The sequence below is a fragment of the Scyliorhinus torazame genome, chromosome 2 (genome assembly GCF_047496885.1).
Source record: "Scyliorhinus torazame isolate Kashiwa2021f chromosome 2, sScyTor2.1, whole genome shotgun sequence".
NCBI lineage: Eukaryota > Metazoa > Chordata > Chondrichthyes > Carcharhiniformes > Scyliorhinidae > Scyliorhinus > Scyliorhinus torazame.
In genome coordinates, this window is record NC_092708.1 from 31,587,914 (window position 1) to 31,606,197 (window position 18,284).

General features: G+C 49.3%; 1 protein-coding gene across 2 annotated transcripts in view; it reads left to right on the forward strand.

Annotated features, from left to right (window-relative positions):
* Positions 1 to 18,284, forward strand: part of LOC140387024 (contactin-associated protein-like 5) — a 1,394,308-nt gene that overhangs the window by 1,304,342 nt on the left and 71,682 nt on the right. For both annotated transcript variants that reach the window (XM_072470006.1, XM_072470014.1), the window contains exon 21: positions 17,771 to 17,864. In XM_072470006.1, the coding sequence (XP_072326107.1) occupies positions 17,771 to 17,864 (94 nt within the window). The remainder of the gene's footprint in view (positions 1 to 17,770; positions 17,865 to 18,284) is intronic.

Here is an 18,284-nt window from a genome sequence, read left to right on the forward strand (position 1 = left end):
GCCTTGTGGAGCCACACATGTTTACAGAGAAGCACGGTTCCCGGAGCTGTGAGTCAAGTTGGGAGCGATACCCCGGATGTGGACGTCCTGGGGAAGGCAAAAAGACGTTCATGCGGTGTACTGTTAGTAGCAGTGCAGAATAATGAGCGAATGGAATGTAATGCATCAGGGAGGACCTCTTGCCAGCGGGAGGCCTGGAGATTTCTGGACCGTAGGGCCAGCTGGACGGCCCTCCATACAGTCCCATTCTCCCTTTCTACCTGTCCGTTGCCCCGGGGGTTGTAGCTCGTCGTTCTGCAGGAGGCAATACCCTTGCTGGGCAGGAACTGAAGTAGCTCATCACTCACGAATGAGGATCCCCTGTCACTGTGGATGTAGGCTGGGAAGCTGAACAGAGTGAAGTTAGAATTAAGGGCTTTAATGACGGTGGCAGACGTCATGTCGGGGCATGGGATGGCGAAGGGAAACCGGGAGTATTCATCGATCACACTGAGGAAATATGTGTGTCGATCGGAGGAGGGGAGGGGGCCTTTGAAATCCAAGCTGAGGCGTTCAAAGGGGCGGGAGGCCTTCACCAGGTGCACGCGGTCCGGCTGGTAGAAGTGCGGCTTGCACTCCGTACAGACCTGGCAATCCTTGGTGATTGTCCTTACTTCCTCGACGGAGTAGGGCAAATTTTGTGCCTTAATGAAGTGGTACAACCGAGTGACCCCTGGGTGACAAAGGCTGTCGTGCAGGGCCCGGCGTCGGTCTACCTGTGCGCTGGCACATGTGCCTCGGGATAGGGCGTCTGGGGGCTCGTTGAGTTTGCCAGGGCGATACTTAATCTCGTACTTTTAGGTGGAGAGCTCAATTCTCCACTGCAAGATTTTATCATTTTTGATCTTGCCCCGCTGTGTGTTGTTAAACATGAAGGCTACCAACCGTTGGTCAGTGAGGAGAGTGAATCTCCTGCCGGTCAGGTAATGCCTCCAATGTCGCACAGCCTCAACAATAGCCTGGGCCTCCTTTTCGACGGACGAGTGCCGAATTTCAGAGGCATGGAGGGTGTGAGAAAAGAATGTCACGGGCCTGCCTGCCTGGTTGAGGGTGGCGGCAAGGGCGACGTCCGATGCGTCGCTTGCTACTTGGAAAGGAAGTGTTTCATCTACAGCGTGCATTCCAGCTTTGGCAATATCAGCTCTGATCCGGGCGAAGGCTTGTTGGGCCTCGGCCGTCAGGGAGAAATGAGTGGGCTGTATGAGTGGGCGGGCCTTGTCCGCATAGTTTGGCACCCACTGTGCGTAATACGAGAAGAACCCCAGGCAGCGTTTGAGGGCCTTGGGGCAGTGGGGGAGGGGGAGCCCCACGAGGGGGCGCACGCGGTCGGGATCGGGCCCCAGAACTCCGTTCTGGACTACGTAGCTGAGGATGGCTAAGCCCTTTTTACGGAACACACACACCCTTGTTATACGTGAGGTTGAGGAGAGTGACCGTGCGGAGAAATTTAGCGAGGTTGGCGTCGTGGTCCTGCTGATCATGGCCACAGATGGTCACATTGTCTAGATACGGAAACATGGCCCGCAAGCCATACCGGTTGACCATTCGGTCCATCTCCCTTTGGAAGACCGAAACCCCATTGGTGACGCCGAAGGGGACCCTAAGGAAGCGATGTAGCCGGCCATCTGCCTCGAAGGCGGTGTATGGCCGGTCCGATTTACGGATCGGGAGCTGGTGGTAAGCGGATTTCAGGTCCACCGTTGAGAAGACCCGGTACTGTGCAATCTGGTCAACCATGTCAGATATGCGTGGGAGGGGGTGCGCGTCGAGCTGCGTGTACCTGTTGATGGTCTGGCTGTAGTCCACGACCATTCGGTTTTTCTCCCCAGACTTAACCACCACCACTTGAGCTCTCCAGGGGCTGTTCCTGGCCTCGATGACTCCCTCCCGAAGCAACCGCTGGACCTGGGACCTGATGAAGGCCTTATCCTGGGTGCTATACTGTCTGCTCCTGGTGGCAACGGGTTTGAAATCTGGAGCTAGATTGGCAAAGAGGGAAGGAGGATCGACCTTTAGGGTCGCGAGGCCGCACACAGTGAGGGGTGGTAAGGGTCCGCCGAATTTAAAGGTCAGGCTCTGGAGGTTCCACTGTAAGTCCAGGCCGAGGATAAGTGCAGTGCAGAGGTTAGGGAGGATGTAGAGGTGAAAACCGTGGAACTCTAGGCCTTGGACTGTGAGCGTGACCGTGCAGTACCCCCGGATCGCTACGCGATGGGATCCGGAGGCCAGGGAGATACTTTGATTGGTAGGGTTTACCTTAAGGGAGCAGCGCCTTACCGTATTCGGGTGTACAAAGCTCTCGGTGCTCCCGGAGTCCAGCAGGCAGGAGGTCACGTGGCCGTTCACTTTCACGCTGGTGGATGCGTTGGTCAGAGTATGTGGTCGGGACTGGTCGATTGCCATGGATGCGAGTCGTGGTTGATCGTCGGGTAGTGAGGCTGCTGTTGAGTTGGGGTCCTGAAACGCCGTTGGTCTCCGTGTGCTGCAAGGTGGACAAGATAGCGGCGCCCGGAGGTCCTGGGGATTACAAAATGGTGGCGCCCATGGAACGCACATTGCGGGGGTGGAGCAAGATGGCAGTGCCTATAAAACGCACATGTTGTGTGGGGGAGAAGATGGCGGCGCCCATTGCTCACACATGGCCTGGGGAGGAGAGGAGGCCCATTGTCCGTGACCGGGGGGGGGGTAGGGGGTGGGGGCGACTGCGGCTGCTGAGTGGGCCTGGCGCCTAGCACACCGTTGCGTAGTGGCCCATCTTCCCGCTGGCCTTACAAAGGGCAGCGCAGGCCGGGCAGTGTTGGCGGGGGTGTCTTTGCTGGCCGCAAAAATAGCATCGGGGCCTGCGGAGATCACTGGCTGGCGCATAGCACAGGCGTATTGGGTGGGTAGCGCCCCTCCTGGGGCGGCTGCCTGTGGGGCCCATGAAGCATCGGAGGAGTGGGCCGCGTGGTTGGGGGAGGTAGGACTGGACATTGCGCAGGGCGACCGTCATGGAAAGCGCTAGTGTTTTAGTCTCTGCGAGGTCGCGCGTGGCCACTTCTAGGAGCCGCTGCCTGATAACATCAGACCCAATCCCAGTTACAAAAGCGTCCCGTATCAGGAGATCTGAGTGCTCCTTAGCTGTAATGTCCTGGAAGTCACAGTCCCGCACTAGTGGGATCAGGGCCCTCCAGAAGTCCTCGATTGACTCACCGGGTAGTTGAGTACGCGTTGCGAGCGCGTGTCTGGCGAAGAGCGTGTTCGTCTTCTGCTCATAATTTTCTTTGAATCGCGTCATGGCATCAGCGTAATTGGGCACACCCTGGATCAGCGGGAAGACTTTGGAGCTGAGTCTGGAGTACAATATTTGAGTCTTCTGAGCCTCTGGAACAGGGGTCGGCACCGCGGTGATATACGCTTCAAAGCAAGCTAGCCAGTGCTGAAGTCCTTTCTGGGGTCGCTTGCGTGTGGATCCAGCTGCAGGCAATCTGGTTTAATCCGGAGGTCCACCTTCTGAATCAGAGACTAATAAATTGAGGCACGATCAATTTGACTGGAGACGAAGCTGAATCCAAACTGAGGCTTTATTAGTCTCTGAAGTGTGCGCTCCCACGGCAGCTGACGAAATGGCTGCGAGCTGGCGGTCATGCATATTTATAACCCAGCTCCTGGGCGGAGCTAGCATGCAGGGGCCCAGGTGAACCTGTAGTGCAGGTTCTACCGTACAACCCCTAATATCAGAACATAGTGGTTTACCACAGCAGCCCCCTTGTCTTTTCTACTTTTCTTATGACAGAGCTGCGAGATATTCATTCCCTGGCTTCCTATCTTCAACTACAACTGCAACTTATTTAGCTAAGAACTAAACTCAAAAAGCCTTTTTACCCTAAAGGTGCCCCTGGTTGATAAGCAATGATTTTATGCTTCTGCCAGCTTATTTAACTTTCACTCTGTAACTTTCTCTGAGCACAATTTGAACTGAGCCCACTCCCATACATACCAGCAACTTCGACCAGCATAAATCAAATTTTTTTAAATTTGTTCATGTGGGATGTGGGTGTCGCAGGTTGGGCCAGAATTTATTGCCCATCCCTGAGGATGGTGGTCAACCTCTATGACTCTATTGCGGGCAATTGGGACTAGCTTAGTGATAGGAACTGGGAAGCATGGACAAGCTGGGCTGAAGGGCCTGTGTCCATCCCTGAGGGCAAGAATCAAACTCTATGATTCTATTGCTGGCAAGTGGGACTAGCTTAGTGATAGAAACTGGATGGCATGGTTGGCAGGTCATGTTACAATTGTATCAGACTTTGGTTCGGCCACATTTCGAATACTGCGTACAGTTCTGGTCGCCACATTACCAAAAGGATGTGGATGCTTTGGAGAAGGTGCAGAGGAGGTTCACCAGGATGTTGCCTGGTATGGAGGGTGCTAGCTATGAAGAGAGGTTGAGTAGATTAGGATTATTTTCATTAGAAAGACGGAGGTTGAGGGGGGACCTCATTGAGGTCTACAAAATCATCACAGGGTGGATAGCAAGAAGCTTTTTCCCAGAGTGGGGGACTCAATTACTAGGGGTCACGAGGGGTTACTAGGGGGTCACAAGATATATACGTGTAAAGTTCTTTACGCAGAGGGTGGTGGGTGCCTGGAACGCATTGTCGGCGAAGGTGGTAGAGGCGGGCACGATAGCGTCATTTAAGATGTATCTAGACAGGAAGCAGAGGGATACAGATCCTTAGAAAATAGGCGACAGTTTTAGATAGAGGATCTGGATCGGTGCAGGCTTGGAGGGCCGAAGGGCCTGTTCCTGTGCTGTAATTTTTCTTTGTTCTTTGACAAGTTGGGCCGAAGGGCCTGTTTCCATGCTGTAAACATCTATGACAATGCTGTGGATCAATAGTCACATGGATGACAGATTCCCTTCCCTAAAGGACATTAGTGAACCAGATGGGTTTTAATGACAATCGGCAATGGTTTCATGGTCATCATTAGACTTTTAATTCCAGATTTTTTTCTTGAATTCAAATTTCACCATCTGCCAGGGCGGGATTCGAACCCAGGTCCCCTCTGGGTCTCCGGTTTACTAGTCACACGGGAATACCACTACGCCACTGCCTCCCCTTGAGGCTGTAGGTTCAACCTTCCTTAACTGTAGGTTTAATCTTCCTTACACAGAAACATTGGAGGAGGTGGTATTGTCACTAACTTAGTCATCCAAAGAAACATTGGAGGAGGTGGTATTGTCACTAACCTAGTAATCCAAAGATCCCCCCCCCCCCCCCCCCCCCCCCCCCCTGCCCCGGGTGATGCTCTGGGGGCCCAGGTTAAAATAGCACCATGGCAGATGTTGAAATTTGAATTCAATTCATAAAATCTGAACTTGTTTAAGTTTAATGATGACCATAAAATCATTGCCAATTGTCTTAATAGCCCACCTAGTACCTAATACCTAGTTAACTAGTACCTTTTAGCGATGGAAATCTGTCGTCCTTGTCTGGTCTGGCCTACATGTTACCCCACATCCACAGCAACCTGGTTGACTCTTAACTGCCCTTCTGAAATGGCCAAGCCAGCCATTCAGGTCAAGGGCGATTATGGGTGGTCGATAAAAGTGGTTCAACCAGCAGTGCCCACATTACAGGAAAGAATTTTGAAAAATTAAACCCTGAAAACCTATACCTTATTTCTGATATTTAACAATGCAAATAGAAATCCCTTAAAAAACCTGACAACAGCCATTCTCACTGAGAGTCATGGGGCTGGATTCTCCGTCCTCCCAGCCATGTGTTTATCGCTGGCGGAATGCAGCGTGGCGTTCGCTGGCGGCTGGACACTCTGTCCTCGCCGCTGTCAATGGGAATTCCCATTGGTGACAACCCACGCTGCAGGGAGAATTCTGGCCTAATAGAGTTTTACAGCGCTATAAGAGGCCCTTATTGGCCATCAATTACCCATCGATTCCAATCCCATTTTCCAGGACTTAACCATGTATGATATGCTGTAAGTGCTCATCTAAATGCTTCTTAAACGTTGTACTGTATCCTTATCTTTATCAATGACACAACAACAACAGTTTACATTTATACAGCACCGTTACTGTAGTGGCAAGTTCCAAGTCATTTCACAAGAGTGTTGTGTTATGAGAGGCTAAGCACAGACCCATTGGATCGAATGGCCTCCTTCTGTAGGAGGTTCTGTAGGTCTATCTCAGAGTTGTAGGGCTGGACATGGTTAGAGGGTCAGCAAAATATTCACAGAAATAATGGGCGGGATTCTCCGATAATGGGGCTAAGTATTGATGCCGTAGAAACTGCAGAGCGTTTTACGACGGCGTCATCTGGCGGCTAGGAGCAGCAATCCTGCGCCACAAAGGGGGCCAGCACGGCACTTGAGTGCTTCACGCAGCTCCATCTGCCATTACGGGTGCCAGCACAGGTGGTGCGGATCCAGCGCATGCACGCCACAGCCAGCGCAAGTCCGTGCATGCGCGCCACAGCCATGCGGATTCGCGCATGCGTGTGGGTCGCAGTCTCCGCGCCGGGCCCCGTGCAACATGGCGGAGCCCAACAAGGGCCCGGTGCGGAGGAACATAAGCCCCCCCGGAATTAGCCCACCCGCTGATCGATAGCCCCCGATCGCGGGCCTGGCCACCGTGGAGGCCGCCCCCAGAGTCAGATCCCCCCTCCTCCCCACCAGGACAGTCCCCGCAGCCAGAACGCCGAGGCCCCGCCGGATAGGACCACACACTAGCGACGCCAGCGGGACTCGGCCAAACTCGGTGGGCATTCGGCCCATCGAGCACGGGGAATCGCCGGGGGGCAGCATTGAGCGGCCCCCGACCAGCGCTGCGGTGACTGGGCTGGCACCATCGGCCGGAGAATCGGCGGCCCGGCACCGAGCGGCGTCGCGGGATTCCCGCCCCCCCCAGCGATTCTCCGGCCCGGCGCGGGATCAGAGAATCCCGCCCAATGTCTTTTTCACTTCATCCTTCAGTCCAATTGTTCTTTGTAAAGCAAAGTGGTGAATTCTGACAGAAATTAAGTCCCTCAGAAGCTTCTGTTCATTTTGATGATGGGGTTTCTTATTGAAACTTACAGGATACTGCGAGGCCTGGATACAGTGGACGTGGATGGGGAAGTTTCCACTTGTAGGAAAAGCTAGAACCTGAGGACACAATCTCAGACGAAAGGGACAAACCTTTAAAACAGAGATGAGGGGGAATTTCTTCAGCCAGAAGGTGGTGAATCTGTGGAACTCTTTGCCACAGAAGGCTGTGGAGGCCAAATCACTGAATGTCTTTAAGACAGAGATAGATAGGTTCTTGGTTAATAAGGGGATCAGGGGTTATGGGGAGAAGGCAGGAGAATGGGGATGAGAAAAAATTCAGCCATGATTGAATGGCGGAGCAGACTCGATGGGCCGAGTGGCCTAATTCTGCTCCTATATTTTATGGTCTTAAGGTCTTATGGGGTCTTGCTGCCCATGGATTGTTACAGACTGATTGTGTGAGTGAGCAGTTCCAGCACTGCTCTAACTCACTGGGATAAGTTACACCAAGGGGAAGAACAAGTCCTTATTGTTCAAGCTTCTTTCAGCTTTTATGTAAGATATTAATTATCTTACTAGGAATGCAGGTTTCTTTCTTCTTTAGCCTGTTTTTTCCCCCATGTTTAAGTGATGTTAACGAACCACACCATTGCAGTCCCTGAGGTGAGAGACTTCCCACATCCGTTAGTTGCTATGTAGATCCCTGCTAGGCCTGCCTTATGTTATCAATGCAGGGGGAAAGATGTGACTTCACCACAAAAATCAGGAGCATGATTTGATGTAACCAAGTGATTTATGGGTCTGATGTTGCTTTTAAGCGAACGCATCCTAACTCCAGATTCCACACAAGCGAGTTTGATGTTACGTCCTCCAGCTGTCAAACCTTCGCCCACCCATCAACCATTTACAATATATCCGTTCTCTAGAATGGATCCCATTAGGGTAGCTGACGGTGACCAAAGTATCCCTGGAGGTTTCAGTGCGTGACTTGCCCCCACTTTCCAACCATTGGTCGGCCAACACACCCATCCTGCCGTAAGACGCCAAATGGAAATTAGAAAGACACATGAACCAATTGGATGATATTTGACTGTCTGCCAAACAACCATTTCTTCCCCCATTTGTATCTTCATATCTGGAAAAGAGCTGCTCAAAGAAAATGTTCCAAAAAAAAAGATTTTCTTCTCTGCCCTGATATGATTTTCCTCCCGGTTTCCACACAGCAGTGTCCAGAGATTGATCTTCGATCCCTGGAGACCTGCAGGCAAATGCAGGCGGGATAACGACCCAAGGTACCACTGAAGCAGCCGGGAAGCGATGGGGCTGGACCCCTCTCAATGTTCAAGTTAGCAAGAAAATTGATGACTCTTTTATTGAAACAAAAAAAAGAAGGGGGGAGATTTTCTAGCCACATAGCGAATCCCGCTATGTGTGGAAATTTCCGGGAGAGGCCTGAAACGGGATGTGTGCTGGACGCTAAACAATTTGGGATGTTCTTGGGCTCTCCCTGCATTCATAAACTGATTACCATTTATTTAAATGGACTTTAATATTCAAAATTGGCTTAACGGCAAATCTTCCGGGAACATCCACTATTCCCAACCATCGGCGTGAGGTGACGCTGGCGGGAATCACTACTGGTCTCTACAAATGGAGACCACATGTGAGGACCATGCCAGCGGGTACTAAGGCCACTGTGGTCTTCAGGTGTTCTGAGATATGACAGCACCCAGGTTGGCACTGCCAGGGTGCCAGGGGCAGTGCCAAGGGTGGGGCCAAAAGGGGCTGGGTCTGACTGGGTGAGGCCAGGCATATATGGAAACCCATTGGGAGGGCACGATGCCGGCGACCTATATTTTATTTGGGGGAGGGGGAACGGTCAGGCAGGCGATCTATGTTCGGTGGGGGCAGGGGAAACATGCCATCCATGATGGGGGTTCCCAATGTCCTTTCGGGGGCGGGTGGTCTTTAATTTCACTTTGAGTTCAGGGCACCCATTCCAAATGGACACCCCGATCTCTGTGAAGCCCGGCTTGCCGGCGGGTTTGGAACTTGTCCCTCACATTGACGGCGCAAACCACGCCCCCTTCAAAAATGTGGCTAAGTGCGGGAATATCTCATCTGGAAACCTGCCTCTTCCAACTGGACTTGACACTTTGCCAACATGGCAGTGCCCGTTGACAGTGCCAACCTGGCAGCACTCTCCTTTTGTGTGGGCACGGTGAGGGGGGGGGGTTTGCCCTGGTACATTTAAGGGGGAGTTGCCCCAGTGCTTTTAATAATAATCTTTATTAGCGTCACAAGTAGACTTACATTAACACTGCAATGAAGTTGCTGTGGAAAGCCCCTAGTCGCCACACTCCGGTGCCTGTTTGGGCACATAGAGGGAGAATTCAGAATGTCCAATTCACCTAACAAGTATGTCTTTCGGGACTTGTGGGAGGAAATCGGAGCGCCAGGAGGAAACCCACGCAGACACGGGGAGAACGTGCAGACTCCGCACAGACAGTGACCCAAGCCGGGAATCAAACCTGGGACTCTGGCGCTGTGGAGCAACAGTGCTAACCACTGTGCGACCGGGCCATCCAATTTTGCACTGGCACATGAACCTTCAGCGCCCTCCAGTGGTGCAGACACTGAACAGCGTCAGGATGCTGGGTCCAGGAAGACATTCCCCAGGATTGACAACCTGCTGTTGCTGTAACAGATTGGGACGCGGAGTGAGTCAGGTGGTTACTCACTGCAAACTGCTGTGAACAGCCGCTACACTTGTGTGGGTGAACAGAGATGGAATCAGAAGCCTATGGTTTGATGAATGATTACAATTAACACCAAAGGTAATTTTAAATGGTGAAGCGCAATTGTATTTTGGATGGTAAAGGGATCATTAAGTTCAACAATATTAATCAGAAATGAGCAGTCCTTGTATAAGTTATTTGTTCAGCTATTTATAAATTTGTTCCTCTCACCCCAATCTCCTCTTCTGGCGGTATGATGACTCAGTGGTTAGCACTGCTGCCTCACAGCGCCAGGGACCCGGGTTCAATTCTGCCTTGGGTGACTGTGGAGTTTGCACTTTCTCCCTGTGTGTGCGTGGGTTTCCTCCGGGTGCTCCGGTTTCCTCCCACAGTCCAAAGATGTGCAGGTTAGGTGGAGTGGCCATGCTAAATTGCCCCTTCGTGTCCAAAATGTTAGGCAAGGATAGGGTGGGGGCGTGGGCCGAATTAGGATGCTCTTTCGAAGGGTGGGTGCGCACCCAATGGGCCGAATGGCTTCCTTCTGCACTGTAGGGATTCTGTGGTTCAGCTGGTTTTGTTTCACAGATGCCATTAATATCCGTTACCACAAAGCGACGTGTCATTCTTCATCAGTGATGTGAGGATGGGAGGCTGTTCGGCTAATGAGGCATCGTAACTGAGCTTGATCTTTCCCCAAGCTGCTGTCCACAGACAGAAAGTCACAAAACAGCAACAACTTGTGTTTATATAGCAGCTTGCCTCAGGGGAGGTGATGGCACAGTGGTATTGTCACTGGACTAGTAAACCAGAGACCCAGAGTAATGCTCTGGGAACCCGGTTCAAATCCTGGTGAAATTTGAATTTGATAAAAATCTGGAATGACCATGAAAGCATTGTCGATTGTCGTAGAAGCCCATGTCCTTTAGGGAAGGAAATCAGCCTTCCTGGTCTGGCCTACATATGACTGCAGACCTACAACAATATGGTTAACTCTTAACTGCCCCCTCAAGGGCAAATAGTGATGGGCAATAAATGCTGGCCCAGTCAGCGACACCCACATCCCATGAACGAATAAAAAAAAAAATTTTGCAAGACGCTTCACAGAGGCAAAGTAAACTTTGGTTAAATTCTGAAGGAGTGTCTTAAAAAAGGAAAGAAAAGTAGTGAGGCAGAGAGGCTTTTACTTTGGTGGCAGGGTTCCATTCGGCCTATCAAAACTACACCGACCCTCCAAAAGAGCACCCTGCCTCGGCTCACGCCCCCATCCTATCCCCGTAACCCCACCTAAGCGGCACATCTTTTGAACACCAAGCGGCAATTTAGTTTGGCCAATCCACCTAACCTACACATTTTGGGACTTGTGGGGGGAAACCGGAGCACCCGAAGGAAACCCAAGCGGACTCGGGGAGAAAGTGCAAACTCCACACAATTGAACCAAGGCCTCTGGCGCTGTGAGGCAGCAGAGCTAACCACTGGGAATTGAATGAGCGCAGATATGTTGAAGGGTTGTGGGACTAGGAGATGACAGACTGGGGAAACTAATGGGACTAAAGGCTGACAAGCCTGCTGGATCTGATGGCCTGCATCTTAGGATCTTGAAAGATCCTAAGGTCCTTAGAGGCTGGTTTAGCACAGGGCGAAATAGCTGGATTTTAAAGCAGACCAAAGCAGGCCAGCAGCACGGTTCAATTCCCGTACCAGCCTCCCCGAACAGGCGCCGGAATGTGTCGACTAGGGGCTTTTCACAGTAACTTCATTTGAAGCCTACTTGTGACAATAAGCAATTTTCATTTCATTTTCATTTCAAGTGGTTGTAGAGATAGTGGGTGCATTAATGTAAGAGGTGTCTGCTCCGTTTATTCTGACAGTTCTTAACTTTAAGAATTTATAAAGGACAAACGTACAATCACAAGCTTTCAGGCTCAACCCAAACGCTTATTTAAACAGAAAAAACACTCAATTCCTAATGCAAGAACTTTAAAGTAGCAAAATGATGAAAAACCACAGGCAAAACCTTATGTTTCTGCCTAAACCTCAATTCAAACCCCCTCAGGATTTAGTTGCAATCCTTAAACTCTCCTTAATCCTCGGCCCCAATATCCCTCAGATCTGGCTGCTACTTAGAACTCCCAATGGTTGGTCATCTTGGTGTGAGCTGTAGGTCTGTGAATCAGGATGACCGTTCCTGATCCTCCTTTGTGACTGCAGCTCAGACCCGACTGACTTGGCCCTTTTCTATTACAAAGCGTTATCAAAGATATCAAAGCATATTCTGCAGACACCCTGTTTGGATGGTCAGCTCTCAGCACCTTTTAATCTCCTTGAGCCTTGGCCCTGCCTTGGTCCAGACAAATCCATCATCGCGATGTCGTTTCCGCGATGGAAACCATGGATCTCAATCATATGTGATGTCTCTGGCTTCCATGTTGTTATATATGCGATAACGTCCATTCCTCCTGAGCTCTTGTCCATGTTTGTTTGTCCAATGACTGTTGTCTGGTCTCCTAGTTTCTTTAATTGGTTTGTCTGATGGTCACTGTTTTGCCTTTGAGATGGTAATGTCCCAGTGTCTTGGTTTCGGTATCGACATGTTTTGTAGATTAACCCCTTTCAGTAGTTTTAAAAAAAAAAATTTCGAGTATTTTTTCCAATTAAGGGGCAATTTAGCGTGGCCAATCCACCTACTCTGCACATCATTGGGTTGTGGGGGCGAAACCCACGCAAACACAGGGAGAACGTGCAACCTCCACACGGACAGTGACCCAGAGCCGGGATCGAACCTGGGACCTCGGCGCTGTGAGACAGCAATGCTAACTGTCGTGTTAGGTACACTGGTCTCACACTGGCTGCAACTGGATGCAGTTTAGATCAGAAAGATACTCCAGACCTTGAAGTTAGTTCAATCAGGTTTATAATAGCACAGTTCTCTGTGAGTTCGACTTCTGCTAACTTAAGTGTGGTTACTCTGACGGAACCAGACTAGCTCTTAGCCACGTGGTGGAGGTGTGAGATTGGAACAACACCCTTGACTGACTCTCTAGATGTTCATTAGTGGAAAGAGGCGGAGTGTGAGTGCCTCGTGTCTTTTATAGTCAGATTCCACCCCTGAGTATCCTGCCTGCTTATTGGTCATGTCCTGTTCTCTGTGTCCATTAGCTGCTTGTCTGTATGTCATTATGTGTGTGTGTGTGTGTGCCTGCATATCATGACACTAACCACTGCGCCACCGTCCTGCCCCCCTTTCAGTACAGTTGAGGCCTGTTACATTGCAGTGTTTATGCCCATGAAGCCTTTAGGGTTTTATATTTAATAAAAGCCCAGCCAGGGAGATTCTAATCCTACATCTGTTATAATCAGCCAAATGTTTCAGCAAAGATCCCAGGTGATTGGAAAGCTGCATTCAAGATATGTGATAGTCCAGCCCTTAAGGTGGGTAGTGGGTTTCCGGTGGAGTTTTATAAAATATTGCTGATCGATTGGTGCCGCTGTTGGTGGAGATGTTTGAAGACTCAGTGGCTCGGGGACCTCCACCGGAGAGAATGATGCAGGCATCCATCTCGCTTCTGCTAAAGAAGGATAAGGACCCGGTGAAGTGTGGGTTGTACTGCCCAGTTCATTGTTAGATGTAGATGCCAAGATTCTAGCTGAGGTGTTAATAATAATAATAACCTTTTATTGTCACAAATATGAAGTTACTGTGAAAAGCCCCTGGTCTCCACATTCCGGTGCCTGTTTGGGTACACTGAGGGAGAATTCAGAATTCTCAGCTGGTACGGGAATTGAACCCGCGCTGCTGGCCTTGTTCTGCATCACAAACCAGCTGTCTAGCCCACTGAGCTAAACCAGCTCATATAGTGCTGAGGTTGGAGGGGTGTCTCCCCCAGGTTATTGGGGAAGATCAGACAGGGTTTGTGAAGGGTCATCCAATGTGAGGCAACCTTTGAATGTGGTATTGTTTCCGGCGGAATGGAGGGAGCAGCTGGCTTTGGATGCTGAGAAGGCCTTCGATAGGGTAGAATGCCGATATTTGTTTGCAGTGTTCGAACTGTTTGGGATAGGGCCTAAGTTCATGGCGTAGGTTTGGTTATTATAGAAGGAACCTAGGGCTAGTGTTCGTACAAGCAAAGTGGGTTTGGGGTATTTTCAGCTGCACAGGGGAACGAGGCAGGGGTGCCCTATGCCCCCTCTCTTGTTCCCACTGGCCATTGCCCTGAGGCCTTCAGATAGGTGGAGAAGGATAATAAGGGATAATAGGGGGGGGTTGAACACACTGGGTGCGATTTAACTAAGCGGGAACAACGTCCCATAGCGAGCGGGTTTAGTCACGTGTTTCCCTGTGCTCGCAGCGGTGAGAAACACAATGCTATTAAACATCACTCAGGTTAGGTCGGGACCTCAGTGTGGAACACGCGGCCGAGGCCACACATATGTCCCGTTTTCTTTGGCACCATGTCGCCGATCCTACGAATTGAACTAAAGTCTTGCCCTCTCGGGGCCACATTTGGGGTGCAGGAGCTGCCGGAGCTGCAGACTGGGGCAGGGTCAGATGCTCTGACCTTCGCCTCGCTAATTGCTGGAAGGTGATTGCTGATGGGTTGGAGGTCAGCTTCTCCACCCAGCTCCTCGGCATGGCCGGGGGACCTTGTGGAATTTCTGTGTCTCGAGAAGGTAGACCGTCAAAGAGCAATTGAAGGGTTCCACCGAAGGTGGCAGCCGGTTATTTTAAAGAGCTGGTCACCGTCAGCTGGTAGGGAGAAAGGTGGGTGGGGGGTGACTCGTGGCTTTTTTTGTCTGGTTTTCGTGGAGTGGGAGGGTTCAGGGGGAGTTTGTTATTATTTGTTATTATGTATAATATTAAAAAGTTGAATAAAAATATGTTAAAAAAAGATGAGAAGTAAACAAAGGGCACAAAACGGTCGGCCAGTTAGCCTTACATCGGTCATTGGGGGAAATGCTGGAATCCGTCATTAAGGCAGTGCGCGCAGAACATTTAGAAAATCAGTCAAATCAGAGAAAACGTGTTTGACAAATTTATGAAAGCTCTTTGGGAATATAACAAAAGGGGAAACTTCCAAAAGGCGTTTGCTAAGATGCCACATGAAAGGTTGGTACACCCAATAAGAGCCCGTGGTGTTGGGGTGAGTAGCAGGGTTAGATGGATGGTTAACCTCTTGAAAACAGAGAGTTGGGATAAATGGGTTCTGTTCAGATTGGCAAATTGTAATGCATGGACTGCCACAGGGATCAGTTTGTTGATGATACAGAAATAGGCAGGAAAGCAAGCTGCGAGGAGGATACAGAGGGTCTGCAAAGGGATATAGATTGGTTCAGTGAGTGGGCATAAACCTGCCAGCTGGAGTACAATGGAGGAAAATGTGAGGTTGTCCACTTTGGCAGGTAGAATAAGAAAACCTGTTTAACCATAGAGAGGTTATAGAATGCTGTGGTACAGAGGGATCTGAGTTCCTTTGAAACGGATCACATAAAATTAACACACAGGAATAGCAAGAAATTTGCAAGCCAAATGGTAATTTGGCCTTCATTGCAAGGGGGACAGAGGATAAAAGTAGGGAAATCCTGCTACAATTGTACAGTGTACTGAGGAAACTGAACCAAGAGGATGTGTGGTCCCCTTACCTCAGCACATATATATTTGCAATGGCAGGAGTTCAAAGATTCACTGGCTTGATTCCTGGGGTTATTTTAGAAGAAAAGGTTGAGCAAATTGGGCCAATACTCATTGGAGCTTAAAAGAATGAGAGGTGATCTTATTGAAACATTTAAGATTCAGAGGGGTCTTGACAGGGTGGGTACTGAAAGGCAATTTCCTCTTGTGCGGAAATCTACAACTAGGAGGTGCAGTTTTTAATAAAGGGGCCTTCCGCGTTATGAAGTGAGTGAGGTGGAATCTCTTTGAGGATCGTTAGTCTTTGGAATTCTCTGCCTCGGAGAGCAGTGGAGACTGGCTCATTGAATGTATTGACGGCTGGGTTAGACAGATTTTTGATCAACAAAAGAATCAGGGGATATGAGGGGGGTCAAGGTTGCAATCAGATCAGCTATTATTTTGCGGAATGCTGGAGCAGATTCAATGGGCCGAAGAGGCTACTCCTCTTCTTATTTCTAATAACAGACACTTCCACACAAACAAACCTATGTATGTTCACATGCACACTTAGGCATCCAAATATATACTCACACACACCCTTACTTGCATACTTATTGGCATGCACATATTTACTGACATGAATTTACACATATTGGCATTGATACAATCCCAGTTGATGTTATAACTGGACGGGAAGACCCCAGATTAAAACTCTGGCTCAAAGGGCCGTTGCTTTTACTTTTTTTCAGAAAACCCAGAGGAGCGGCTGAGGACTCTGGGTCTGTACTCGTTGGAGTTTAGAAGGATGAGGGGGGATCTTATTGAAACTTACAGAATACTGAAAGGCCTGGATAGAGTGGATGAGGAGAGGATGTTTTCACTTGTTGGAAAAATTGGAACCCGAGGGCACAGCCTCAGACTGAAGGGACGTTCCTTTAAAACTGGATCAGGAGGAATTTCTTCAACCAGAGGGTGGCGAATCTGTGGAACTCTTTGCTGCAGAAGGCTGTGGAGGCCAAATCACTGAGTGTCTTTAAGATAGAGATAGATAGGTTCTTGATTAATAAGGGGATCAGGGGTTTGAGGGAGAAGGCAGGAGAATGGGGATGAAAGAAATATCAGCCATGATTGAATGGCGGAGCAGACTCGATGGGCCGAGTGGCCTAATTCTGCTCCTGTGTCTTATGGTCTAACAGAGTCACAGGACTCTGCCAGGGAAGAGATTGCTGAGCCTTTGGCTTTGATTTTTATGTCTTTATTAGCTACAGGAATAGTGCCAGAGGACTGGAGGATAGCAAATGTGGTCCCTTTGTTCAAGAAGGGGAGTAGAGACAACCCCGGCAACTATAGACCGGTGAGCCTCCCGTCTGTTGTGGGTAAAGTCTTGGAGGGGATTATAAGAGACAAGATTTATAATCATCTAGATAGGAATAATATGATTAGGGATAGTCAGCATGGCTTTGTGAAGGGTAGGCCATGCCTCACAAACCTTATCGAGTTCTTTGAGAAGGTGACTGAACAGGTAGACGAGGGTAGAGCAGTTGATGTGATGTATATGGATTTCAGTAAAGCGTTTGATTAATATGTGTTTGAAAATGTCCATTGATCAACCCTCCACTGCCTCCGGGGGAGAGAATTCCAAGTTTCAGCCAGCCATTATGTGGAAAAATCCTTCCTGATATCCCTCATGGATGGTCCAGCTCTAATTTTGAAGATTGTTGTTGCTCCGTACCAACTCTATCGATCCTTGTCACATCTGAAAGACCTCGAACGGCTCTCGAAAGCGGCACGGGGAAAAGCTTTCTCGCACGGTGAGTGGCTGATGTCTGGAATGCACGGCCTGAGGGGGTGGTGGAGGTAGATTCAACCAAGGCTTTCAAAAGGGAACAACCTGTTATCTGAAGAGGAAGAATGTGCAGGGTTACCGTGAGAAGGCAAGGGAGCAGCAGGAGGTGAATTGCTCATTTGGAGATGGGCTGAATGGCATGCTTCGGGTCTGTATTAATACTGTGATTCGGAGATTACACTTCAATCTTCTCAAGACAAAGGAGTAAAAGCCACTTAAATGCAAACCATCCACAAAGTTTAACCTTCCAGTTATGATTCTGAATGTATGTAAAATAGTTGCTATGCTTGCCCACATAACTATCATAACTTCTGAGGCGAAAGGAACCAGCATTAAATATAAGTAAAACTTTTTGAAGTATTTATCGATTTGACAGAGCTTTTAATGGACCTTTGCAGAGCTGCATTTTGAGTATTCTTTCCATTCAGACATGCAAAGGAGTTTTCTAGTTGATTAGTATGTCAGTTGAAAAGCAACTCACAAAGCAATCTTAAACTAATTTCTTTGCAGATTGACCAGCTCCCAACGCTGAGGTTCAACCTATCATCAGGAACTGACACAGAGTTCAGTGGCATGAGATCCCTGGTCCTGGGCAAGATTATGGGTAAGGAACAAGCAAGGACACCTTTGATGTAAATGTAGATTTATTGTCATGTGTACCGAGGTACAGTGAAAAGTATTGTTCTGCCTGCAGTGCAGGCAGAGCATTCCATACATGAAAAACATAGGACATACAATAAATACACAATGTGAATATATAGACATAGACATCGGGTGAAACACACGGAGTATAGTGCGAACAACAGTAGAGAAAATGCGTGGAGAGATCAGTTCAGTCCATGAGAGAATTATTCAGGAGTCTGGTAACAGCAAGGAAGAAACTTTTTGAATCTGTCAGTTCTCAGACTTTCGTATCTTCTGCCCGATGGAAGAGGTTAGAATAGAAAATAACCCAGGTTGGAAGGGTCTTTGATTATGCTGTCCACTTTCCCCAGGCAGCGGGAGGTGTAGACAGTGTCAAGGG